This window comes from Carassius carassius, chromosome 15 (genome assembly GCF_963082965.1).
Source record: "Carassius carassius chromosome 15, fCarCar2.1, whole genome shotgun sequence".
NCBI classification, from domain to species: Eukaryota; Metazoa; Chordata; class Actinopteri; order Cypriniformes; family Cyprinidae; genus Carassius; species Carassius carassius.
Genome location: NC_081769.1, coordinates 7,085,574 through 7,113,216, shown reverse-complemented (window position 1 = coordinate 7,113,216; position 27,643 = coordinate 7,085,574). Strand labels below are relative to the sequence as shown.

At 37.5% G+C, this 27,643-nt stretch overlaps 1 protein-coding gene across 1 annotated transcript in view; it reads left to right on the top strand.

The window, feature by feature from the left end:
• The first annotated feature begins 3,603 nt into the window (after positions 1–3,603).
• Positions 3,604–27,643, top strand: part of LOC132158060 (rho guanine nucleotide exchange factor 2-like) — a 59,915-nt gene continuing 35,875 nt past the window's right edge. The window contains exons 1-2 of the mRNA XM_059567313.1: positions 3,604–3,857; positions 16,624–16,783. Of these exons, the coding sequence (XP_059423296.1) occupies positions 3,792–3,857; positions 16,624–16,783 (226 nt within the window). The 5' untranslated portion in view covers positions 3,604–3,791. The remainder of the gene's footprint in view (positions 3,858–16,623; positions 16,784–27,643) is intronic.

Below are 27,643 nucleotides of genomic sequence, written 5' to 3'. Positions count from 1 at the left end.
GTGATTTATTTGTAATTAATTCATGGTTTTGGTTTGTGTGTCTCAAAGGTTATCAACCTATTCTGTTCCATCCCAATCTATCAAACCATCTTTAAGAAATAAAAGAGAAGAAAGTGAACAGTTTTGAGTTGTCCTTTGCGTTCATCAGAGATCAAGCAGTTTTCAAGTTTGGGCAAAGCTGTGGTCAGTCATCAAACACACATAACTTGACACTGAGCCAAAATTATAAAAATTGTGTCAGTGTCCAAAAATGCACTTAACAGTATGCTTATATATATAGTCCATATATATTTGGACACTGACCTAATTTTCAAAATGACTTCACTATTCCCCATATCTTGTCAAGGAACCTGCTCTTAACGGAAACTGAGCTGAATAAAATGATTTTGCTCTAAAGTAGATTTCTCTATATTTGTTTGTAAGTATGTCATATATTTTCTTTTGACAATGCATGTGTTAATGTGTAAAACTGTGACAACAATTCACCTTGGTTCAATCTTCCATTTAGAATTTTTTTTAAAAATTAAATAAAAACCTTAATTTGTTGTTGTGATATGTTAACTTTTCTGGTTGCATATAAAGTTTCTTTGGTTTCTGGTATTAGTATAATTGCTATCCCACGTCTATGTATACCCTTTGTTTCTTTCAGTTCCAGTTGTTGGTTTTTATTCCTTTTATTTTCTTCATGTTTACTTAATAAAACACTGCAATTATATCTATGTCTACAACTCCAACTACAAACCATGGCACACCAAAGAGCTGCAGGAAACAGTGTTTACTCATTTTTTCCCTATACACTAACCCAATAAACATAGCTATTTATACCTGCAGAGCTTGTTTTTTAAACTATATACCTCATCGACAGTGTTCCCTTAAAGATCATTACTTTGTTTCCTCATAAAATTTATGTCCCTATAATTCTTTCTCTGAATCTGCAGTGTGATCAATGGTGATGAGAACTTTAACTCAGAATGAACAGGCAATCTTATCTTGCTGGCTGATGACAGACACAAGGAGAACACACAGAAATTCTCTGGGAAGACTGAGGATATATGCTCCAGAATAGGACAGTGGAGTATCTTGGAGCACAATGAGGAATACACGGTGAGTCATTAAGCATAGCATATTCTGATAACACATGTATATACTTTGAAATTTTATTCTAAAATAATAGCATTCTGACAAATACAAATACTTTTTGTAGTCAGAATGTATATATATATATATACGCTCACCTAAACGATTATTAGGAACACCAAACTAACACTGTGTTTGACCCCCTTTCGCCTTCAGAACTGCCTTAATTCTACGTGGCATTGATTCAACAAGGTGCTGAAAGCATTCTTTAGGAATGTTGGCCCATATTGATAGGAAAGCATCTTGAAGTTGATGGAGATTTGTGGGATGCACATCCAGGGCACGAAGCTCCCGTTACACCACATCCCAAAGATGCTCTATTGGGTTGAGATCTGGTGACTGTGGGGGCCATTTTAGTACAGTGAACTCATTGTCATGTTCAAGAAACCAATCTGAAACGATTCGAGCTTTGTGACATGGTGCATTATCCTGCTGGAAGTAGCCATCAGAGGATGGGTACATGGTGATCATAAAGGGATGGACATGGTCAGAAACAATGCTCAGGTAGGCCGTGGCATTTAAATGATGCCCAATTGGCATTAAGGGGCCTAAAGTGTGCCAAGAAAACATCCCCCACACCATTACACCACCACCAGCAGCATGCACAGTGGTAACAAGGCATGATGGACCCATGTTCTCATTCTGTTTACGCCAAATTTTGACTCTACCATCCGAATGTCTCAACAGAAATCGAGACTCATCAGACCAGGCAACATTTTTCCAGTCTTCAACTGTCCAATTTTGGTGAGCTTGTGCAAATTGTAGCCTCTTTTTCCTATTTGTAGTGGAGATGAGTGGTACCCGGTGGGGTCTTCTGCTGTTGTAGCCCATCCACCTCAAGGTTGTGCGTGTTGTGGCTTCACAAAAGCTATGCTGCATACCTAGGTTGTAACGAGTGGTTAATTCAGTCAAAGTTGCTTTTCTATCAGCTTGAATCAGTTGGCCCATTCTCCTCTGACCTTTAGAATCAACAAGACATCGCCCACAGGACTGCCGCATACTGGATGTTTTTCCCCTTTTCACACCATTGTTTGTAAACCCTAGAAATGGTTGTGCTTGAAAATCCCAGTAACTGAGCAGATTGTGAAATACTCCGACCGGCCCTTCTGGCACCAACAACCATGCCACGCTCAAAATTGCTTAAATCACCTTTCTTTCCCATTCTGACATTTAGTTTGGAGTTCAGGAGATTGTCTTGACCAGGACCACACCCCTAAATGCATTGAAGCAACTGCCATGTGATTGGTTGATTAGATAATTGCATTAATGAGAAATTGAACAGGTGTAATAATACTTTTGGTGTATATACTTTTGGTGTACTAATACTTTTGGAGTGTATAGTGTACCATTATAGTTTAAGAGTGATGAAAGTAAGGTGAAAACAGGCAGATGTTTACAGGATGGGTTTATGGTAAGTGTGAGAACAGAAAATGCTGACACATCTGTACACCACTGCAGACTGCCGCACACTTTCACATGTTCAGCGCTAATATAATAATATAATGTACTGTGAGAAACATGGGTGAATACAGTCGAATCAATAGTGACAAAATTACAAATAAAGATACAAAAGGGAAAATGTAGTGTGGTGTATGATGGGAATTATGGGAAGTGAAGGTGATCGTAGACTGATTTGGACTATTTGTAACTAAAACAGAAACAGTCTTTGATAAACGACAGAAGATGATACAGAGGACAACAGATCATTAAGAATAAAACTAAATAACCTATATCTACATATATGCTATTAATTTCTTAACGAGTAGATCATGACTGCATACATGTAAACAAATGTACAAAGTTATCATCTAAAGCCTTTTACTATTTCCAAGGGATATATTAGTCAGTTCACTAAAGTAAACCAAAGCAGGTAATTTACCAAACAGCGGATATTAAGACCACCATTATCAGCATTATATGTGCAATAAAACTACACAAATAATGGCTGAACAAATTTACCAAAGTTTATTACTTAAAATCTCATATATACCATGATTGTCACACAGTCACTCTACTTACACCAGTCAGCTACCTGCAGTTTTTCATAGTTTAATTATTCACTAAACCTCCAGTGTCAACTTTTAGTGTTTAGGTATTTGCTTAACAGCTTGACTGTAAACGCTTAATACCGAACAAAGTGAAAATGTGTTAGGTGTATACCCCAATTTGTTGTTTGGGGTGGATCCAAATGTAGGTCGAATTACTCATAGTCAGCGTTTTTACATGATTAAAAACAATACATTTGTATATTCTACAATTTTTTATTTAAAAAAAAAAGTCTCAGATTATTTATCTAAAATATTTGAAAGGAACACCCCATGTGGCGCGTCCTGCTGTCTTTACTGTGGCAGCTGTGAAGGGCGGAGTCGATCATATGTTGCAAATCTGATTGGTCAAGCGGCTATCAGTCAGAGAAATACACGACTGCTATTGGTTGAAAGTCTGTAGGCTGTGGAGTTTCCTGTGAAAGATGAAAAAAATAAACCTTGTATGTTTTATTAAACACAGTTCACGTGAGACTTAACGGAGCTTTAATGCACATGTATAAATTTCCATATTGCTTCACGCACTGGATGCTTATTTTCTGAACAAGATTCAAACATCTGGATTTCCTATAAACCGACTGGTGTTGGTAAAGTTTTTATTTTCTCGCGATGTCCCGTGTCTCGGACCCGTTACCGAAAGCACGCCAGGAAAAAATGAAAGACGTTAATGTTAAGGTGAGTTATAAATGATATGTATGAATTACATTACTCTTTTTGTTTTTATTTAAAGAATGCATAAGCATTGTTGTTAAAGCACGTAGGATACATGGTAACATATTGTTGAATGGCTCTCTCCAGTGGTGTGTGCTGAAGGTTTTTTCTGCTGTGAGATGGAGGCTGCTGCTACTCTTCTTCTTTCTCATTTGATCAAATGAACAAAAGATGTTACAATAAGGTTCACATATATTATTGTTCTTTTTATCTCTCTATGGGTGTTTCGTTTATGTATGTGTATTCGTAAGAAGTTAGTAACGTGAGTATTTAGTCCATTGTGCAGCAGTATGAACACGTTGTCTGATACACTGAAGGGAACCAATGGGGGAGGGCCATACAAAGACTGCAGCATGTTACAGAGCATTCATTGCTGCACTTACTGGTGCTTCATTACCCACGCTTTCTGTAGTACGTACGTTCACAAAACACAAAAGTTACAACTTGAGCGTGTTTGACTGCAGCACGGTTACGCTTTATTTATTTTTTATACCGTGTCGCACGCTCCCTTTATCTCCAGTACTCATATATCGTGTCTTTGTTCTTATATGTGCTGTGTAAGGTCTTTACTCCAATTTGCTTGTGAACCAGTTTATAAACAAATATCCAGTTCTGTTTCCCCCCCAAGTTTTAGTATTATTTTAAACAAGTGTCTGGTAAGTGACGCAATTACTTCCCTTTTTCTGTAGCTTGTACAGTGATGATTCATTGTCATGTTGCGCATCGCTATAAGATTTAATTTTGGTGTATTAAGTTAAAGAGAAATCACCTCTTAAGATATGTGAATTGTATACGTGTTTTGCCAAGACCTTATCTTGTAGTTGCTTTGTGATGCTTTTTGGAACTGGATCTGTGTTCCCTGTGAGGCTGTGATACATGATCAGTAACAAGATGTAGCAGAGAATATGAGGCACATGCACATATGTTGCAGTTTAGCTGGGATTTTATCATTGGGGAGTTCTTTATTGAACGATAAGCAGAAGTGGTGTAATCATTTGGGTGTATAATCCCCTGCAAGGACACTATGGGAGGTGCTTATGGTCAAGAAGTGATTGAAATGACTCCGACACAGTTAAAGATAACAATCAGTCGAGGTCAGTGTAATGCATCAGTAAATGGTCAAGGGCGAAAAAGGTTAAGAAGCAGTTTGGTCCCATTTGTAAGCAGGAGCTGAACTCAGTGACATTCCTGGTCCTAATTGCATGTTTGGATTGCCGCATATGCCTTTGCTTTTGCCACTCTACCGTGGGAGTGTTCTTCTGATTGCCTTTGCTAGGCTTGACTTGCTCATCAATGGTAGGCTCACCGCCCAACTCTGTCACCAACACCACTCTGATCTCATCAAAAAATCCAACTCAGGATCACTGGAAAAATGTGCTTCTACCCACATTAGTTTTTTTCTTGTGCAAAATGTAAAAAATTTACTTCTACATACAATTTAACTCGGTTTCCAGCTCAAATAAACAGCAAAATGCCAACAATGTTTATTCCTGTTCAAACTAATTTACTACAGGGACAGATAATCAATTACAAAAAAAAAGACTCAAATGACCTCAAAATGCATTTACCACAACACATGATTTGTAAACTAATACATTTTGATGAAATGTAATATTCAAGATAAAATAATAATAATATACAAGAAGCAATGTGATATCATTTTGCAGAAATGTCACTGCAAGCATGTATTTTCAATGAACCTGGATAAGAAACTGATATTGTTGTACATGTCTAAATGGAAGAAAATGCGTAAGATCACCTCTTTTCATATCTGATTTTCAGATTTGAGCCACTTCCAAATAATCAGATACATATCTGTGTGTGGGCAACTTAAAAACCATCACTTCCAGCATAAATGTATTTGTATGTTCATGAGTTCACCCTTGATGTTAATGCAGACATTATGAAATTTGCATTAGTGAAAATTCTCTGTGCTCACATATCACTTTTCAAGCAAATGTCGAAGCATACATGCTTACAATCTACAATTATGAAGCATGCATGCCTGTAAGCACTCACACAAAAATTCAAAGCATCTCTTGTTGGGGTAGGTAATTGTCGAATGTGTGGACATGGTCCCACCACTTCCTAGCTTTTAGGTCGTAAAACAGTTCTCGTCTAAACAATGATTTGAGCTTCAGCTGATCATATTTGATGTGATCCATGTATGTGCATTGATAAATGTTTATAGCCTATGTGAATAAAAGGCTATCAGATTCATCATGAAGTTCCAGGCAGGTCTTCTTGACTACATTACAAGTTCCATTCCATATCATTTAACCAAATTATGACATTTTGCCAAATTATTTTGATTATTTAAAAGGTCCCTCCCTAAAACCTACAAAAGTACAAGAACCAAAACCCCAAAAGAAATTGTAACAAACCAAAGGATGAAAAATAAGTGTTGTAGATTTACATTCCTTCACTAAACTATTTAAAAAAAAAATGATGGTATGGAATCAGTTTTGCAAAAAGAGTTGGGGACATGTCTCACCCGCATATGCTTTCTATGCCTTTTTTTCCATGTTTGTTTCTGTTATAGCTATTGTCTGGGTTTCATTTCCTGAGGGCATGGGGCATATGTTCTCCACTGAGGAATTGGAGACAGGGCCCAAGGCTCAGAACAAGAACAGGCCACACTTTATTCCTACAGCATTTAACACACATTTGTGTTCAGTGTATCATGAGCTGACTGAGCTGACACACTGACCCATTTAACTGTCAGTTAAAGTGATTTGAATTTGATATAAAAATAACTAAATCCTCCCGATACAATGCGACTGTGTCACTGAGCAGGAATAAGGGCACTTTTATGTCGGTGTTGAGTTGATATTAATTCAAACTATCAAAATAAAATACAAACTTCTGTTTGTCATATAATTGCCATGGATTGCAGTCAAGGAAGTTGATAAGGAGCTAAAGAAAGCATTATATTTAATAGATGAAAAGAATAAAGGCACAAGAGGTAAACAAAACATAGACGTTTAACAAATCTCATTATAACAAAGACTGACAAAGAATGAAAAATAAGTGTCATTCATTTTTTATATATATATATATATATATATATTTATTCATTTTGGGTTACAAAACACCCAACAATTTAGATTTTTTAAAATGTAATTTAAAGGTGAGAAACAAAACAGGAAGTAGGCAATAATCATGAGAAGCCAAGGAAACAGATTAACAGGTATTATACACAGAAAAAGAGAGAATGCAAGCTAAAAGTCCACGAGTAATTTCATAAAACAAATCCATAAAAACATAAAACCCTGGGATGTTAATATTGATATTAAAATAAGCAACCCTGTTAAGTCGAAATCCATGTTTACTTGTTTGATTCCTCATATGCTGCATTTACACTGAGCTTTAGTTCTGGAAAATTGACATAAAGTTGGCAGAGATTTTTTAGTGTAAATGCAAACTGGTGCAAGGTGCTGGTCATATAATTAGAATATCATCAAAAAGTTGATTTATTTCACTAATTCCATTCAAAAAGTGAAACTTGTATATTATATTTATTCATTACACACAGACTGATATATTTCAAATGTTTATTTCTTTTAATATTGATGTTTATAACTGACAACTAAGGAAAATCACAAATTCAGTATCTCAGAAAATTAGAATATTGTGAAAAGGCTCAATATTGAAGACACCTGATGCCACACTCTAATCAGCTAATTAAAACACCTCAAAACACCTCCAAAGGCCTTTAAATGGTCTCTCAGTCTAGTTATGTAGGCTACACAATCATGGGGAAGACTGCTGACAGTTGACAGTTGTCCAAAAGACGACCATTGACAAAAGGTCAATGCAAAAGAGGCTGGCTGTTCACAGAGCTCTGTGTCCAAGCACATTAACAGAGAGGCGAAGGGAAGGAAAAGATGTGGTAGAAAAAAGTGTACAAGCAATAAGGATAACCGCACCCTGGAGAGGATTGTGAAACAAAACCGATTCAAAAATGTGGGGGAGATTCACAAAGAGTGGACTGCAGTGGAACCACTATGCACAGACATTTGCAAGACATGGGTTTGCAAGCCACTCTTGAACAACAGACAGCGTCAGAAGCGTCTAAAGACAAAAAGGACTGGACTGCTGCTGAGTGGTCCAAAGTTATGTTCTCTGATGAAAGTAAATTTTGCATTTCCTTTGGATATCAGGGTCCCAGAGTCTGGAGGAAGAGAGGAGAGGCACACATTCCACGTTGCTTGAGGTCCAGTGTTAAGTTTCCACAGTCAGTGATGGTTTGGGTGCCATGTCATCTGCTGGTGTTGGTCCACTGTCAAGTCAAGTCACCTTTATTTATATAGCGCTTTAAACAAAATACATTGCGTCAAAGCAACTGAACAACATTCATTAGGAAAACAGTGTGTCAATAATGTCAATAATGCAAAATGACAGTTAAAGGCAGTTCATCATTGAATTCAGTTATGTCATCTCTGTTCAGTTTAAATAGTGTCTGTGCATTTATTTGCAATCAAGTCAACGATATCGCTGTAGATGAAGTGTCCCCAACTATGCAAGCCAGAGGCTACAGCGGCAAGGAACCGAAACTCCATCGGTGACAGAATGGAGAAAAAACCTTGGGAGAAACCAGGCTCAGTTTGGGGGCCAGTTCTCCTCTGACCAGACGAAACCAGCAGTTCAATTGCAGGCTGCAGCAAAGTCAGATTGTGCAGAAGAATCATCTGTTTCCTGTGGTCTTGTCCTGGTGCTCCTCTGAGACAAGGTCTTTACAGGGGATCTGTATCTGGGGCTCTAGTTGTCCTGGTCTCCGCTGTCTTTCAGGGATGTAGAGGTCCTTTCTAGGTGCTGATCCACCATCTGGTCTGGATACGTACTGGATCCGGATGACTGCAGTGACCCTCTGATCTGGATACAGACTGGATCTGGTGGCTACGGTGACCTCGGAATAAGAGAGAAACAGACTAATATTAGCGTAGATGCCATTCTTCTAATGATGTAGCAAGTACATCGGGTGGTATAGGAAGTGTTCCCGGTTCCGGTTTACCTAATTAATGCAGCCTAAAAATCCTTTAACGGATTTGGATATTAAAAGCATATTAGTATGTTATGTGTAAGCCAGGTTAAAGAGATGGGTCTTTAATCTAGATTTAAACTGCAAGAGTGTGTCTGCCTCCCGAACAATGTTAGGTAGGTTATTCCAGAGTTTAGGCGCCAAATAGGAAAAGGATCTGCCGCCCGCAGTTGATTTTGATATTCTAGGTATTATCAAATTGCCTGAGTTTTGAGAACGTAGCAGACATAGAGGATTATAATGTAAAAGGAGCTCATTCAAATACTGAGGTGCTAAACCATTCAGGGCTTTATAAGTAATAAGCAATATTTTAAAATCTATACGATGTTTGATAGGGAGCCAGTGCAGTGTTGACAGGACTGGGTTAATATGGTCATACTTCCTGGTTCTAGTAAGAACTCTTGTGGCTGCATTTTGGACTAGCTGTAGTTTGTTTACTAGGTGTGCAGAACAACCACCCAATAAAGCATTACAATAATCGAACCTTGAGGTCGTAAATGCATGGATTAACATTCCTGCATTTGACATTGAGAGGATAGGCCGTAATTTAGAGATATTTTTGAGATGGAAAAATGCAGTTTTACAAATGCTAGAAACGTTACTTTCTAAGGAAAGATTGCGATCAAATAGCACACCTAGGTCAAGTCTTAGACAGTGTTCTAGGTTATTACATGCAGAGTTTTTAGGTCCTATAATTAACACCTCTGTTTTTTCAGAATTTAGCAGTAAGAAATTACTCGCCATCCAGTTTTTTATATCGAATATGCATTCCATTAGTTTTTCAAATTGGTGTGTTTCACCAGGCCACGAAGAAATATAGAGCTGAGTATCATCAGCATAACAGTGAAAGCTAACACCATGTTTCCTGATGATATCTCCCAAGGGTAACATATAAAGCGTGAAGAGTAGCGGCCCTAACTGAGCCTTGAGGTACTCCATACTGCACTTGTGATCGATATGATACATCTTCATTCACTGCTACGAACTGATGGCGGTCATATAAGTATGATTTAAACCATGCTAATGCACTTCCATTAATGCCAACAAAGTGTTCAAGTCTATGCAAAAGAATGTTGTGGTCAATTGTGTCAAACGCAGCACTAAGATCCAATAAAACTAATAGAGAGATACACCCACGATGATCAGATGATAAGAGCAGGTCATTTGTAACTCTAAGGAGAGCAGTCTCAGTACTATGATACGGTCTAAATCCTGACTGGAAATCCTCACATATACCATTTTTCTCTAAGAAGGAATATAATTGTGAGGTTGCCACCTTTTCTAGTATCTTGGACAGAAAAGAGAGATTCGAGATTGGTCTATAATTAACTAGTTCTTTGGGGTCAAGTTGTAGTTTTTTGATGAGAGGCTTAATAACAGCTAGTTTGAAGGTATTGGGGACATATCCTAATGACAATGAGGAATTAATAATAGTCAGAAGAGGATCTATGACTTCTGGAAGCACCTGTTTTAGGAGATTAGGTGGTATAGGTGCTAACATACATGTTGTTGGTTTAGATGATTTAACAAGTTTATACAATTCTTCCTCTCCTATAGTAGAGAATGAGTGGAACGGTTCCTCAGGGGGTCTACAGTGCAATGTCTTATGCGATACTGTAGCTGACGGCTGAATGGTTACAATTTTATCTCTAATAGTATTGATTTTAGAATTAAAGTAGTTCATAAATTCATTACTGCTGTGATGTTGGGAAATGTCAACACTTGTTGAGGCTTTATTTTTTTGTTAATTTAGCCACTATACTGAATAAATACCTGGGGTTATGTTTGTTTTCTTCTAAAATAGAAGAAAAGTAATCGGATCTAACAGTTTTTAATGCTTTTCTTTAGGATAGGTTACTTTCCCGCCAAGCAATACGAAATACCTCTAGTTTTGTTTTCCTCCTGCTGCACTCCATTTTTCAGGCTGCTCTCTTTAGGGTGCGAGTATGCTCATTATACCATGGTGTCATACTGGTTTCCTTAACCTTCCTTAAGCGTATAGGAGCACCTGTATTTAAAATGCTAGAAAAGAGAGAGTCTATAGTTTCTGTTACATCATCAAGTTGTTCTGAGGTTTTGGATATGCTAAGGAATTTGGATACATCAGGAAGATAACTTAAAAAGCAGTCTTTTGTGGTAGAAGTGATGGTTCTTCCATACTTGTAACAAGAATTAGAATTTACAATTTTGGCTATATGAAGTTTGCACAAAACTAAATAATGATCTGAGATATCACTGTGATTTCTGAGGTCCAATGTCAACACAGCCGTATACCAGGAAGTTTTAGGGCACTTCATGCTTCCTGCTGCTGACCAACAAGCAGATTTCATTTTCCAACTGGACTTGGCACCTGCACACAGTGCCAAAGCTACCAGTACCTGGTTTAAGGACCATGGTATCCCTGTTTTTAATTGATCAGCAAACTCGCCTGACTTTAACCCCATAGAAAATCTATGGGGTATTGTGAAGAGGAAGATGCGATATGCCAGACCCAACAATGCAGAAGAGCTGAAGGCCACTATCAGAGCAACCTGGGCTCTCATAAAACCTGAGCAGTGCCACAGACTGATCGACTCCATGCCACACCGCATTGCTGCAGTGATTCAGGCAAAAGGAGCCCCAACTAAGTATTGAGTGCTGTACATTCTCATACTTTTCATATTCAAACTTTTCAGTTGGCCAAGATTTCTAAAAATCCTTTCTTTGTATTGGTCTTAAGTTATATTCTTATTTTCTGACATATTGCATTTGGGATTTTCCTTAGTTTCAGTTATAATCATCAAAAATAAAAGAAATAAACATTTGAAATATATCAGTCTGTGTTTAATGAATTAATATAATATACAAGTTTCACTTTTTGAATGGAATTGGTGAAATAAATAAACTTTTTCATGATATTCTAATTATATGACCAGCACCTGTATTTACAGCAGCACAAGCGAGAGGTAAATGCTGATACAGATCGAGCTCACTAGGTGGTACTGCGCATATGTCAAACTTGTACATCGTTGCTCATTTATAGGTTGATTATAATTCAGAAGCTGTGTGGACATGAAAAATAAGTAGACGCGAGACTGTATCTGGACCACCTGGACAAGACCACAGGAAACAGATGATTCTTTTGCACAATCTGACTTTTGCTGAGGCATGGAAATGAACTGCTGGTTTCGTCTGGTCAGAGGAGAACTGGCCCCCAAACTGAGCCTGGTTTCTCCCAAGGTTTTTTTCTCCATTCTGTCACCGATGGAGTTTTGGTTCCTTGCCGCTGTCGCCTCTGGCTTACTTAGTTGGTGTCACTTCATTTACAGCGATATCATTGACTTTGATTGCAAATGATTGCACAGACACTATTTAAACTGAACAGAGATGACATCACTGAATTTAATGATGAACTGCCTTTAACTGCCATTTTGCATTATTGACACACTGTTTTTCTAATTAATGTTGTTCATTTGCTTTGACGCAATGTATTTTGTTTAAAGCGCTATATAAATAAAGGTGACTTGACTTGTATCTGACAAACTTAGTTCAATTATTGGAGCTCTGTGCTATTGAGCTTATGCTCTGAAGTGTGTTAAATAAGGATGACTTACAAAATGTTGAGAGTTGAGAACCACTCACTTAGCTTAATTAGCTTATATTGAACACACACAGTATGGGATAAAATTATACATTTACTGTACTTCAAAAGACCATTATGGACTTTTTACATTTAGTTACACACATAGTTTCATTTTGTCAGTGGATGCCAAATATAACATTGTGAATGCTATACAGAATGCTGTTCACCTATCTATATTCCAGAACATTTTTACTCTGGAAATGCCTTATTTTGTTGATTCAGTTCATCTTTCTCCTCATTCTTCCTCCGCCAAACAGTCGCATCAAAGTCATTACTACAATTTATGGTTGGACCATCTTTCTAAAATATCATATTAAATAAATATTAAACAAATGTGCGGACTTGAGATCTATTTTTTTACAACCCTTCTGTTGGGAACAGCCTCTGATGCATTTGTACATTTGTATGATTTTAGTTTTGAGTTTCTAAGGTTTAAAACGCTGAGAAAATTCTTCAAAATATGTCATTTTGAGCTTGCAAAGGGTGACTAAATGATTACTTTAAAAAAAAAGGGGGGGGGGGGGGGGTCATATGATGCGATTTCAAGTTTTACTTTTTCTTTGGAGTGTAACCAGCTGTTAGCCGTGAATAGATAAGATCCAAGATAAGATAAGTTACAAAGACCAGAGTCTCAAACCCAAAGAGATATTCTTTATACAAGTTAAGAGTCAAGCACACCCCCCTAAAGCGGCTTTTTCTAACCATAGACTGTAAAAAAACATGGACGTAGTGTCCGTGACGTCACCCATAGGTTTCCGAAGAGAGTTTTTGAAACCAAAAGTGGGCGGAGCGGGCCGTTGCCATCTTGGTAGCGCATCATCGCGCGTCACTCTGGGGTAATCAAAAATAGGCAAAAAGGCGGGAGCTGGTTGCTGAAGCCACACCCACCTAGCGCGACGGCGGTGACAGCAGCGGCAATCCACCTGTCACTCTAGTGGCCACGCTCTTAATTATGCAGAACTTTAAGGCTAAATATAATTTAAACAGATGAGTAATAAAAAAAATTCACCCCCCTCACAGTTGTCATGAAGGGTAAAATTAGCTATATAGACCAAAATAATTTTTTGCACCAGGCTGTAAACATGTTTTTTTTATTTTTATTTCTTCAAACAACACGAGCGCTGTCTTGCTCTCTCTCCCTCGCGCATATTAATCAATTGACACAATGGTGTCGATGTTTAAATCATTTAAAATGAAAATGTAAGTGTGCTCACCCCAGTTTTGTTTGTAAGAAAAAAATTAGATTAGATTTCATATCGCAATATATATCGCAGAAAAATTAAATATTGCAATGTCATTTTTTCCGAATATCGTGCAGCCCTAGTTTACATATGTATAGGATTTGCCACTGATGTTTCAAACTCCAGTTTTGAGCAGTGTAGATCAGCGATTCTCAATTCCAGTCCTCAGGCCCTCCAAACACAAATGCAGATATGGTTTTATGTTTACGCAGGGGCGATGAGATGCAACTCAACATGTTAAAAGACCGTATAAGTCATTATAATTCGGAATTATGTCCCCACTTGATGCAACAAATGGCTCGTTTGTAATGGGTTTTATTTTTTTTGTCTTGTCCCGCCGATGTTCTGACTGGGACACACCATCACAATATGGCGAGGGGCATAACATTCTGTCACACACTTGGGGCATAGAGGAGAATAATAATGTACAGCATGTGGAAAATAATGTGTTTTCTTTAACCTTAAACCACATAAACACAATATACCAAATACACAGAATAATGTTCTTTTTAGCAACTTCATATGACCCCTTTAAAATCGTATTATCTGGGAAATACACTTTCAGCAATTCAGAGTTTTAGATTCATTTTTGTTTTTCTTTCTGGTTTGGTTTGTTGTTCAGTGCATTATCCAATGCTGGGGTCTCTTGGCTCTTTGTTGCTTAACTGAAGGCTCCTGTCTCACTGTCTGTGTGTGTGTCAGGTATTATCTTTCATTCATCTCATTGGGTGTCTTTGTTCCTTTCAGTCTGTTTTTCCCTTTGTTTCTCAGTCTGAATAGTGAAGTAACCCCCATATCTTTTCTACTACCTGTCCTCTATGAAATATTATCTTTAAATAACACAGCTTTTCATTTCACTTGCTGATATATGTTTACTTACTGCCTTTAAAGCTTATTACAGAGAGAAGGACAGTAAAATGACAACAAAGCAATCTACTTCGTACTATGCAAAAAACACATTTTATATTAGTCAATGCATGGAGATAAATCTCACAGTCCCCTGTTGTGTTGCTTGAGGTGCACACTTTTATGTTAAAAATTAGATACATTGGGTTTTAGTGGGTTTTTAAATTCCAAAGTATACTTGACATACAGGTGTGGCTGTAATTAATTAATTAATTAATTAATTAATTAATTAAAACACTACTATTTTCAGCAGCTAAAATTTTTTTTTAAGTCAGTTATTTCTATCTTTTCCAGTGTGACACACTACAGCAAAAGATAGAAATAACTGATTTAAAATCATTTTGGCTGGTGAAAATACTTGTGTTCTAATAACATTTGGCCACCTTTTAACATTTTGTCATCAGCATGTACATGCTGTGCCCAGTTCCAACTCTGTATGATCAGTTTGGACATGAGTCTTGAATATGTTTTGCACTAATTGATCAACTAGGGAAGCATTATAGCATATCATACAATGTGTTCATTATTATTGTAAAAAAAAAAAAAATTAAACAAATGACACACTTTCTATCGAAAATAACAGTCTAAACATAGCCTGAACAATTCTCTTTAACATCCTCTTATATCAACATCATGTCTTGTGAAATTTCTCACACGTTTAAGGCGAAGAATATAAAAACAGCTCAGTGTATTTCCTGTTGGATGATGTCACATGCTAAACAACCATTTTGCTATATTTTAAAATGCTTCATTTTTCCTTATCTGATATCATGTATTTGTGTATTAAATATTTGTGAATATATATCTAAAAAAGAATAGTATATCTAATAATAAATATGTCTAAAAAAAGTATTAAACTAAAAATAGCTGCAAAACACATCTTTGGGCGGAAACCACGTGACTGATACTTTGTCTTGCTTCATGTCTCTCATATAACACCCAGGACTCGTTTCCTTCAGATGCAGGCAGCTGATGCTATCTTGCATCTCACTTATCAACTGTTTTGAAAATGACATCCGAGGACTTCAGTATTAGTACTAATATAATATTATTGTAGTGTTTGTCATGTTGCCAGGATGATTATTTTGTACATTTGAACATATTTTAACATTAAAACAAATGAGATATTAAAACAAACTCAATTGTAATGTTCACACAGTTATTTTTTGGGTGAAAAGTCATGTAAAAAGTGGTTTGACTATACACTATCACCTAAAATGTTGTCTTTTTTAAATTTGTTTGTTCATCTTGACACATATACAAATTATTCTTAGTGGAAACTTTGAGTTGTGAGCTAATAAAATATTTCTACTCACTTATTTTGTGTCCATCGATTTATAGTATTACATAGTAATAAGCAGGATAATGTGCATTTTATTATAGAATGAACCTCTTAAGGGTGATACAAGACCCCTTTGTTTTACGATAACAATTAGCTGGATGTCTTACATTTTATAAACTCCATCTCCAACTCCATATTATAAACCCCATCAAGTTAACATGGGAAAAAAAGAAGACAAATGCAAACATACAACCAAACAATACACCCAAGTCAAATCTAACAATACACATGGGAAACAACACAATACAGTCAAGTCAGAATTCACTCAGTACTGCTTAAACCAAGTTTCTGTTCAACTTGAGTTGTGCATGCTTGTAAATCATCTTGTAATACTTGTAATCCACTTATTGTTACTTTTTTATTAACTAGTTGACTTTTAATAATATCTTGTTTACATCATTTGATGTGCAGAGTGTCTAGATAGAATTATCAGCAGTGAGAGTTCACTGATTTTTGGTCCCACACAACGTGACTTTCATTATGTAGTGAATGGTGAATGCTATGATTGCAGTGAAAGGTCATATGCTATGATGCGATTCTTGCTAAACTCATTTTTTTTTTAACTCTTCTGTGTGCAGAACAAAGAGAAAGAGCGGAAGGCACGGGAGAAAGAGACAAAGGAGCGTGAGTCGCGTTACAGCAATGGTCACCTGTTTACTTCCCTCAGTGTTTCTGCCACCACACTCTGCTCGGCATGCAACAAGAGCATCACTGCAAAAGAAGCCCTCAGCTGCCCCAGTGAGTAACTTGCATTATAAAACATGATGTTTAATAAGCCTATGTTGAACTCTGTTAAACTATTGAACACAAACCCTTGGGAGGAGGAAAAACCAGAAGATTATCAAGAATCAGACAAGGGTGCTGCAAGTTAAGAAAGTGGACCTAGAAGCTAAAGAGCACAAAAAAAAGTTTAAGGTCAAGGGAAAGAGAGAGAGGAATGGGTAAGAGACACAAAGCTTCAGATCAAACAGGTTTGCCATATGAAAGCAATCAAATGGAAGCTTCTGAAAAATTGCAACAGACATAACCAGGGCCTTCGCAAGATGGTGTGAGGTCCGCTGAATATGTTCTTACACATAAGAATGTTTCATTTTACATAGAACTCTCCATCTTGTATCTTTGGCAGGTAATGCTAGTTCTCTAAGACCAGGCAGGAAACTTTGTGACATAGACGCTGCTCAGAGTTTAATGATTGTATTATCAGCAAGTTTACCTGAAACAGTAAACTGTACATTTTATCGAGCAGTTAAAAGGTAAAAAAAGCAGTTCCTTATTGATATAAGATAATGTAAAAAGTATAAATTAAAATTAATTAATTAAATGTAGCAAACAGCTAGTGCTGCAACGACGCGTCGACGTGATCGATTATGTCGACTACAAAAATACATCGACGTGCGTGAAATGCGTCGAAGCGTCACACTGTTTACATCTCGTGTAATGGCATACTGGGAATGGAGAAAGTTGCATTCTATCACAAAAACAGTAACCACTGTTATCAAAAGTATGGGAATACTTTAAACAGAGGCCAAATAAAATGGCCCTTTGTTCCCTTTGCAATACCGATATGGTGTACCACGGCAGCACAAATGCGATGCACGAGCACCTCAGAGTAGAGCTGCAACTAACGGATTATTTTTTCTGTCTACTAATCTTACGATTATTTTTCCGATTAGTCGACTACTCTAACGATTATTTTTATTACAATAAATAATTAATCTAATGTTCTTTTTTTGATTAGCTAATGAATCCTTTGGATAACTTTACAAAAATATATAAATACAGCTTCTAATATAATATTTCAACCTTTATTCATTTTCAGCCAATGTGGTTGAAGTTTTTACAGTATACAAAGGTAAAGAGGCAAAGATAAGTATTTTACTATGGTAAATATGAGTTTACGATAGCGCTTATAATTAAACCACAGTAGCCACAAATTTACAGTTGTCTGAGACGTCATGAAATGTTCTTTAGCATCACAAACCATAAAATGTAGTCAGGGTTCTGCTATGGTTTAGCATGGTCCAGAGATCTGGAGCTGATTCGGGGTAGCTCGGTGGTTTGTGACTGTTGTCTCGTGGCGCGCTGTCTTTTAAGAGGCCGTTCACATATCGCGTCTTTTGCGCGCTCAAGTTCGTTATTTCCAATGTAGGCACGCGGTATGCGCGCTCATAATGGAAGTGACGCGGTCGCGGTGCGCACACGCACCCGAAAACAGGCGCGTTCGCACCGCATCGAGTTAAGAGTTAAAAACATCTCAACTTTTCAGAATGCCGCAAGCGCACCGCGGGTCATGTGACAAGAACTAACCAATCAGCTTCATCCTTTCTGTAACAACGTTGAAAGCTCAGCTAAGATGAAGGAACTGCTGATCATAGCTGTATATGGATTGCCATTTTGAAATAAATTTAGTAGCAGAGCTATTGCAAGCGATTTTTAGTGCTGCAAATCCATTAATCCTTTGCTGAAATGTCTGCGTCTTCATGGAGAGAGCACGTCATGGTTGCTTAGCAACGGAAGACGCCCCAGGGGCGCAACTGCCCGAGCGCTTTGGAAAGAAGGAGAAAGCAGCGCGACTAGCGTTTTCCACGCGTTTTTAGGCGCGATATGTGAACGCCCCTAACGCGTGTTCGAAGCCCGCACCAACACGGACTTACTTTATTTTTTATTTTATCCTTACTTCAGCCGCTACGGGTGATCATACCAATAACTTGTAATCTTTACAAGAATATCAGAATCATGCAACGAGCAAGTCTGCGTTTATTAGACACTTAATAATATCACATCAGTTTGTTCCATCACATCTGCAGCAGCGACCTGAACCAGGAAGTTGTTCACCAGATCACACGGTAACCAGTTAAACCGTAACACTAAAGAGCACCGGGATGTTTTCCTCTGAGGTGCTCGTGCATCGCAGTTGTGCTGCCGTGGTACACCATATCTGTTTTACAAAGGGAACAAAGGGCAGCTGCTGTACCTCCGAGGAAAACATCCTGGGGCTCTCCGATGTTACGGTTTAACTGGTTACCGTGTGATCTGGCGACCAACTTCCTGGTTCAGGTCTCTGCTGCAGATGTGATGCGAAGTAAGGATAAAATAAAAAATAAAGTAAGTCTGTGTTGGCGCGGGTTTTGAACACACGTTAGGGGCGTTCACATATCGTGCCTAAGAGCGCGTGGAAAACATAAGATGCGCCGCTTTCCCCTTCTTTCCAAAGCGCTGGGGCAGTTGCGCCCCTGGGGGGTCTGCCGTTGCTAAGCAACCATGACGTGCTCTCTCCATGAAGATGCAGAAATTTCCAAGTGATGAATGGATTTGCAGCATTAAAAATCGCTTGCAATAGCTCTGCTACTAAATTTATTTCAAAATGGCAATCCATATACAGCTATGATCAGCTGTTCCCTCATCTTAGCTGAGCTTTCAACGTTGTTACATGAAAGGATGAAGCTGATTGGTTAGTTCTTGGCACATGACCCGCAGTGCGCTTGCGGCATTCTGAAAAGTTTAGATGTTTTTAACTTGATGCGGACGTGCCTGTTTTCGCGTGTGCGCCGCTTCCATTATGAGCGCGCATACCGCGCGCCTAAATTGGAAATAATGAACTTGTGAATATGTGAACGGCCTCTTAAAAGACAGCGCGTAAATTTGTGGCTACTGTGGTTTAATTATAAACGCTATCGTAAACTCATATTTACCTTAGAAAATAATTTTCTTTGCCACCTTTTTTTATTTTTTTTAAAAACTTCAACCACATTGGTTGAAAATGAATAAAGGTTGAAATATTATATTAGAAGTTGTACTTATATTTTTTGTAAAGTTATCCAAAGGATTCATTAGCTAATCAAAAAAAGAACATAAGATTAATTATTTATTGTAATAAAAATAATCGTTAGAGTAGTCGACTAACCGAAAAAATAATCGTTAGATTAGTCGACAGAAAAAATTATCGTTAGTTGCAGCTCTACAAACAGCACAATTTGGGTCCAAGCACATTAGGAAATGGAATAAATATTACATTTGCATTCAATCAAATGGAGAAAGCCCTGCTACATGAAACATTTAAAAAGAAAAGGAAAAGCAGTGCAGTTACAACAGCCTGAAGTTTTAATTATTTTATTGTGCTTCTTGTCCCATAATGTTTACATGTTATGTGATGAGGCAGTGAGAAGTGCTTCACTGCTGCCTGGGACCTATTCAGGGCGTATAGCGTTTCCAGTACAAATATGATGTGGTCACATGCGTCTGTGACTACCTCTGTATATGGTTTTCAGTCATCTGTATGGTCTATTCATACCAAGACTGAATTGAATATGCGTCAGGCTAAACAAAAAGCAAATTCACCCTGATACACACAAATGCCTCTTTAGCTGCTCTACCATTCAGAGTAATAGGAATCTATTAATAATCTGTTCCATTTATTTTTATTTGCATACTGAGGGCTGTTTGTAGCAATGGTTCATCTTTAACATAATTTGTCATTATTTACTCGCCCTCAGGTTGTTCCAAACTTATACTGGACACAAAAGAAGATATTTGTTGTTTTTGTCAATGCATTCATAGGCAATGGAGTCCAGAAGCTACAAGCTCCGAAAAGTACATACAGCAGGGCCTTGTGATTTTTCATAATGCAGGAAATGCAGAATAAATGTGGATTCCAGTGATACTGTTAAAATGGAATTTACTGTATAATTAGGGATGCACAGATTATGATTTTTCATGGCCGATTCCGATACCGATTTTTTACAAGTGTAGCCGCACTGGGTTGTACATTGAATGAGTGAGAGAGGATGAGAGAGAGAGGTGAGAGAATTAGGCGTGATCACAGAATTACGCGCTCAGTTATGCAAACTCACAGACAGTAACCCTTGAAAGACAACAACGAATCAAATCACCTTGAAAAGGTAATAGACAAACTTTAAGCAGCATTTAAATCTCCATAGAGAATGAAACTTGCATGTGGTCTCTTTGTGACTCGCCAGACCAGCGTGTGTGTGTGCGTGGTCCTTTGTAGCTAGGCGTGTTCTTTCGTGTCTTCCGGGGCTGCTGCGGAATCACGCGATATTTGAAAGGTCCAACAAACGTAATGATTCAGAATTCGTCTTCCTCGTGTAGAAAGAAACTTAGTAAGTAAAAGAAATGAAAACAACGGAGATGAAAGCTCTCGAAGTAGCCATGAGAACGGCTGTTCTCTCAGCCGCCGTGCTGAGATCAGAGATGATAGAAGAGCAGGGACCAAGAGCAAGAAGGTCAAGACAGAAAAACAAGCACCTCCTGGGTCAGTTCTACTTATGGAGTGACTGGTTCACGCCTCTGTTTGCGCGAACGACCAATGAACGTCTGCGATCTGAAGCAGGAAAAAGTTCCTTTGTCTCTGGGGAAACACCCACTCTAATAAGTTCTGGCTTATCAGATTTCAGCAGTGATATTCTAGAAAGTTTGTAATTCCAGATTAATATATTTTACAAACCTTTCCTATAGGTGGATAGTTTGGTCACAACATGATGATTCCACAGGTACCAAAAATGACATATATAACTGATAGAAACACGACGTTACATTCATATGCAGAATTACACACATTTAAAGTTTGATTAACACACGATAAAATTGTAGATACTCCAATTGTTTATTATGGAAAACATTTAATGCACCAAAAAGCATTACTCAATACATTTAGAATACACTGAGAAAAGGTACCAGTTTAGAATACATTGAGAAAAGGTACCAGTGAGCTGAATTTTTCCTGTCCTGTTTCCCAGTGGGATCATAAAGTTTTATGAGCTGGTCAGGAGTAGGGTTACAGAATCATGACTCTTATTTGAGAACATTAAATTAGGAGAAGCATTTCCAATTTACAAGACAGCAATTTATAATCCTCGCATAACAGGATTAACCATTCTATGCAACACACAAACCTATCAAAAAAACATCTTGTGTGTTTAGGAATGTGGGTGTTTCGTTTCTCCTTTGAGGCTGCTCACGTGACTGCGGAATTTCTCGTCCAGAGTGTCGTAAATAATTTAAATCCAGCCAGGCTGGCGCCAGGCCAGGCATTTAGTTTAGTGAGTGTTGGGTTTATATGCCTGAATTCAAAATCTACAAGCTTTGGGTTTGCATTGTTTTAGATTCAACGAACCGTGATTCATTAGTTCAGAACCAATGAATCGATGAACTGCATATCCGTTACACAAGCAAACTGGCCGATTCCGATAACGATTTCCGATTTTTTTTTTTATCTTTTAAGCAACAAACAAGAAAGAAAGAAAGTGTGCATAAACAAGATATTTGGTATTTAATAGGCCAAACTGGCTTTTGGCTATTGAAAACAATAACTGTAACCATCTGAAATTAACAGCAGTAATTGCAACGGAAATTAGCCTACATTCAATACAAACATAGATGATACAGACATCAGCATTTAGCTTTTGTTTTTGAATTGGGTTAAAACTACAGAGAACTAGCCTTAAATAAAAGATTAACTGTAACCATGTGAAATTAAAGTCAACAACTGCATAGTTCTTCAGTCCAAACAACACGATCAACACACATTCAATAAGATATTTCTTAATCAGCAAAAAGGTCTTTACCAGTGAGACTAAATAAAAGTATGCTATATAAATACATTTTCCAAAATGTTAAAATCAAATAATGTTGGTGCGAATAAAACAAAGATGCAAAGTGTTTCATTCATCCAATAAAAAAAAATAGGGTAATGATTAGGGCTGGACGATTAATCGAAAGTAATCGAAACCAAAATTCAGAACCCCTAACCGACGTAATTTTCCCATGTCGGTTATTTCGGTTTTTTAATCCTGTTCTTCCCCCTTAAAAGCATACTACCGCGTGTGTAGCCACATGACTCTGCCCCGTCCAGTCAGTGGCATAAAAGCAAAACACGGAGGTGAACGCCGGTTGATGGCCTTGCGTCTTCACTAAACTTTGTCAGTTGTATTTGTTTTATGGTTTGGACATCCAAGCGATTAGATGATCGGATGTGTATTATTATATTGAGCTACCATGTTAGCGCTAGGGCTGTCAAAAAAAAAAAAAAAAATCCACATTCGAATGCAAAAATGTTGCATTCGAATTGTAGGTGTCCGTTAAGGAGGCAGCTTTAAGGCCCGCCTCGGGTATTCCGCGTTCTGTTCTGTCTCACACAGCCTCAGAAGGCAGACGAGCTTGACGAGCAGTACCACTTCTGTCATCATTCACCTCGTGCATGCGCTGTTGACAGTCGTGCACCCCGTCCGCGTGCAGGCACTTTTTGAGACCGCGTGGACGGATGCGCGGCTGTCCGCGAGCCCTCTTGATAACGAAAATTACATAATGCGGATGGTGCGCGGATGCGGATGGTCAAATTATACTTTGGCCTTTATCAGTGGTGCACAAGATGCGATGAAAATATAAGAGTGTCATTGCATTAGAATGTTTTTGTTAACCTATACAGTTGAAGCAACTAGATGCAGCGCTGCTGCGATGTTCAATCAAAATATCGCGGAAAAAAGAGAATGTGAAGAAGATCTTGTTTACCTCAAAACTGAAACCAAGCCATTCACACAAAACGCATATTTCACGCATTTTGTTGAGAGGGACGTCTTCTATTATCCTTGCACTCGCGTCTCACACAATAGAGCCGCATGTTTAGAAAGCCATGTAAAATTAAGGTGTGTTCAGTTTTTTTCAAAAACATTTCTTGAGACTTTATGGTGGGTTTTCCCCATCCTACTGCATCTCATGTTTAAATGAAAAATGTACTCTGTGTTATTGGCTTTCACCCCTTTGAATTAAACTATGCATGCACACATGGTGCTGTTTTGTTTATAGTTCTTTAAGCTACTTAATTATAATTGGTTTATAAACATTATTTTACACAGTCATATTTTCTTGTGCTTTGAATAAACGTGCATTAGCAATATTTTGCCCAATTCACTCTCTTGTGGCCTCAGAAGAGAAACCAAAAGCTTTTCTTCACCCTAACTAAAATGATGTATTTTAAATTCGAATATAATTCGAATTTGGATAATATTTAATTGCATTTATTAATTGAATTTAGTTTTTCAGCCATTTTGACAGCCCTAGTTCGCACAGCTGCATTGTGGCACAAAATCTCATATAAACAGTAGCTGTGAAGATCGCGGGCACAGTGGAACGCTGAAACTAGTTGTCAGCGCTGTCCTGTGATTTAACACTAAAGTAGCTTAGAATCTCAAAACTTATTATAGCATATTTTTCTACTTTACAACCCACAGCTTCACAATAATATAGAGACGGTATGACTAATTCACACACGCAATCACTCGTACTGGTACTGTGCTAATTTATCTTTATCTGATCTTTATTCATCTCTTACAATGAGCAATAATCTGTAAGAAATGTTACGAACATAGATAAAATAACTGCTGATATGATGCTATGATGTCAGATCGCTCTTTGAATAGGAAAAAATATCTCTCCTTTAATAGTCAATCATATTTACAGTACAAACCTTGTCAGTGAACTATGAGGGCAAAAAACAAAACAGAAACAAAATAATCGTTCATTAATCGTAATTGTAATTCAATTAATCGAGGTTTTGCTTTTAGGCCATAATCGGCCCTAGTAATGATTCACATCTATATTTTTTTACTTGAGCCAATGAAAAATAAATAACTTATTGTCTCAAGTAAAAAAATATAGATGTGAATCATTACCCTAAAATGTTTTAAGTGGATGAATGAAACACTTTTTTTCAGTGTGCTACAGCAGGTGATTTTTAAATTAAGTTTATGTAATTTTATGGTAAAATAAAAATAATCATCCTATACAGAACTGACATTTATTTCTGGCTTTTCAAACGTGTATGCAAGTTCTAATAAAAAAAAAAAAAAAAAAAAAAAAAAACATTTCAGTTTTGTCACAGTTTAGTCCGCTTCGTTTCTCATCCAACACGCGAGAAGTTGAGCTGAACATCTCTCCACGGTCTAATCGTGTATATATATATATTTATATTTATAAGTCAGTAATCATAACTTTAGACAGTTAAAAACCTCATAATCATGAAAAGTTTACATTTGAGTTTTGCAACAACGCACCCAAATACAGTAACAGCAATAATGTGCATACAAGGATTTAAGTCTTGAGGATATAAAGTAAATAAATTAGGTGTCATCACCGCAGAAACCATGATCCACTTACTATACATAATCCATTGCGATGTATTTTTTATTAAATGAACTTACGTTTCGCCAGATTGCCCTTCATCCAAGCCCTCGGTTTACCCGCGCTCATAACAGTAGCACAGAATCAGTGCAGAATCAATCACCAAAAGAATCAGTTCGGTTCAGACGCTCTGTGTGTCAGTCTGCTTCACGCTGAATCACACATGCGCAGTATCATCAGCTCCTCGGTTCTCGAATCGGACGCGTTCGAAAGAAACGGTTTTCGGTTCAGTGTACTGATGATCCTAAAACCGATGCAACCATTTCTTAACTCGAGAACGAGAATCACTCTAACCAGCACGTGCTGCAGTTCAGTTTCATCAGCTGCTCTACTCGGGTTCATGTTATGTTTACTACAAACTCAATTTGTGAGTGTGTCATCATTAACTATATATACAGTACAGATATTTCATAAATCATCCCTTATTCCTATTAAACATAGAGTCTTAATTATTGTCCAACTTCCCTGAAAAACCCTTTGGCCTATACATTATCTACAATATACAGATTAGAAACATTCATCTTAAAAAAAAAAAAAAAAAAAAAAAAAAGCAAAATAAAATATAGTTATTTTATCACACTTTCCGATGTTTAACAAAATACTTAAAAAATTACACGCATGCGCAGTATCATCAGTTCATCGGTTCTCAAATCGGACGCGTCCGAAAGAAACGGTTTTCGGTTCAGTGTACTGGTGATCCGAAAACCGATGCAACCGGTTCTTGACTTGAGAACGAGAATCAGCTCATCGGTTCTCAAATCGGACGCATCCGACAGAAACGATTCTCGGTTCAGTGTACTGGTGATCCGAAAACCGATGCAACCGGTTCTTGACTCGAGAACGAGAACTGCTCCAGCAGTGGGCGTGTTCGTTTGTCATCTGACTCGGCTCGGTGTTCATCTTCAGTTCGGTCTTCACAGCAGTTCAGTCGGTGTACTTTTTGAGTACATGAATTACTCCGGGATATTGGTTTATTCTAAATCAGAGGGAGTGTCAGTCACGTTAAAAAAGTTAACATCTTAAGTAAATTGTGGATTAATGCTTATTGGAGACGTGAATCGTTTCAAACGATTCAGTTCGATTTGGTGAACGGTTCAACCGGTTCACTAAGAAGAACCGGTTAAATTGAACGATTCGTTCACGAATCGGACATCACTATAGTGCGCAGGAAAGACTCTTATTTGAGCGTCAGTACACCAATGGCTGTTCGCTTCCTGCTATCTGTGCCTCAGACATCAAACTCTGCATTTCCAGTACTGATCGGCTGCCTGTGTCATGCGCACAGATTTCGCAATACTCTTCCACACAAATGACATAGCGAGCGATTACAATGTAGTCTGTGTACGCTAGCGCACTTCCGGAAAAATCGGCCGAAAAAAGACCAAAAACTGGCCGATTGCCGATCGCGTATATTAACCCTTAGGGTACTAAGCCCTTTTTGGTCCGTTTTCTCTATTTTTACATTTCGGCTTATAAACCATATGTAATGATGATGGACCACCATGTATTTGGTATCGATGGATTCAGAAGACCCTAAGCTACCATAAGCATGCATGCAATATGTTTATAAAGGAAGTAAGAGTGAAAAATTGTACAATAAACTAGAGAATTTCAAAACAAAAATGAGATTTTTGTCATTTATTACTGAAAATCCTACCTCACACAACAAAAGTGAAAAGTTTTTGACCCAAAAATATATTTTTCAAACCCTTTGCTTGACAGAAATGGGTTAATGTTCAATCAAATGTGTAAAGAACAATTCAATAATTAACTTTATTTACAAACAGTCCTAGGCGTTTTTTCATTTTTGGGACTAAGCCCTTTTTGGTCCGTTTTCTCTATTTTTACATTTCGGCTTATAAACCATATGTAATGATGATGGACCACCATGTATTTGGTATCGATGGATTCAGAAGACCCTAAGCTACCATAAGCATGCATGCAATATGTTTATGAAGGAAGTATGAGTGAAAAATTGTACAATAAACTAGAGAATTTCAAAAACGAAAATAAGATTTTTGTCATTTATTACTGAAAATCCTACCTCACACAACAAAAGTGAAAAGTTTTTGACCCAAAAATATATTTTTCAAACCCTTTGCTTGACAGAAATGGGTTAATGTTCAATCAAATGTGTAAAGAACAATTCAATAATTAACTTTATTTACAAACAGTCCTAGGCGTTTTTTTTTATTTTTGGGACTAAGCCCTTTTTGGTCCGTTTTCTCTATTTTTACATTTCGGCTTATAAACCATATGTAATGATGATGGACCACCATGTATTTGGTATCGATGGATTCAGAAGACCCTAAGCTACCATAAGCATGCATGCAATGTGTTTATAAAGGAAGTATGAGTGAAAATTGTACAATAAACTAGAGAATTTCAAAAACGAAAATTAGA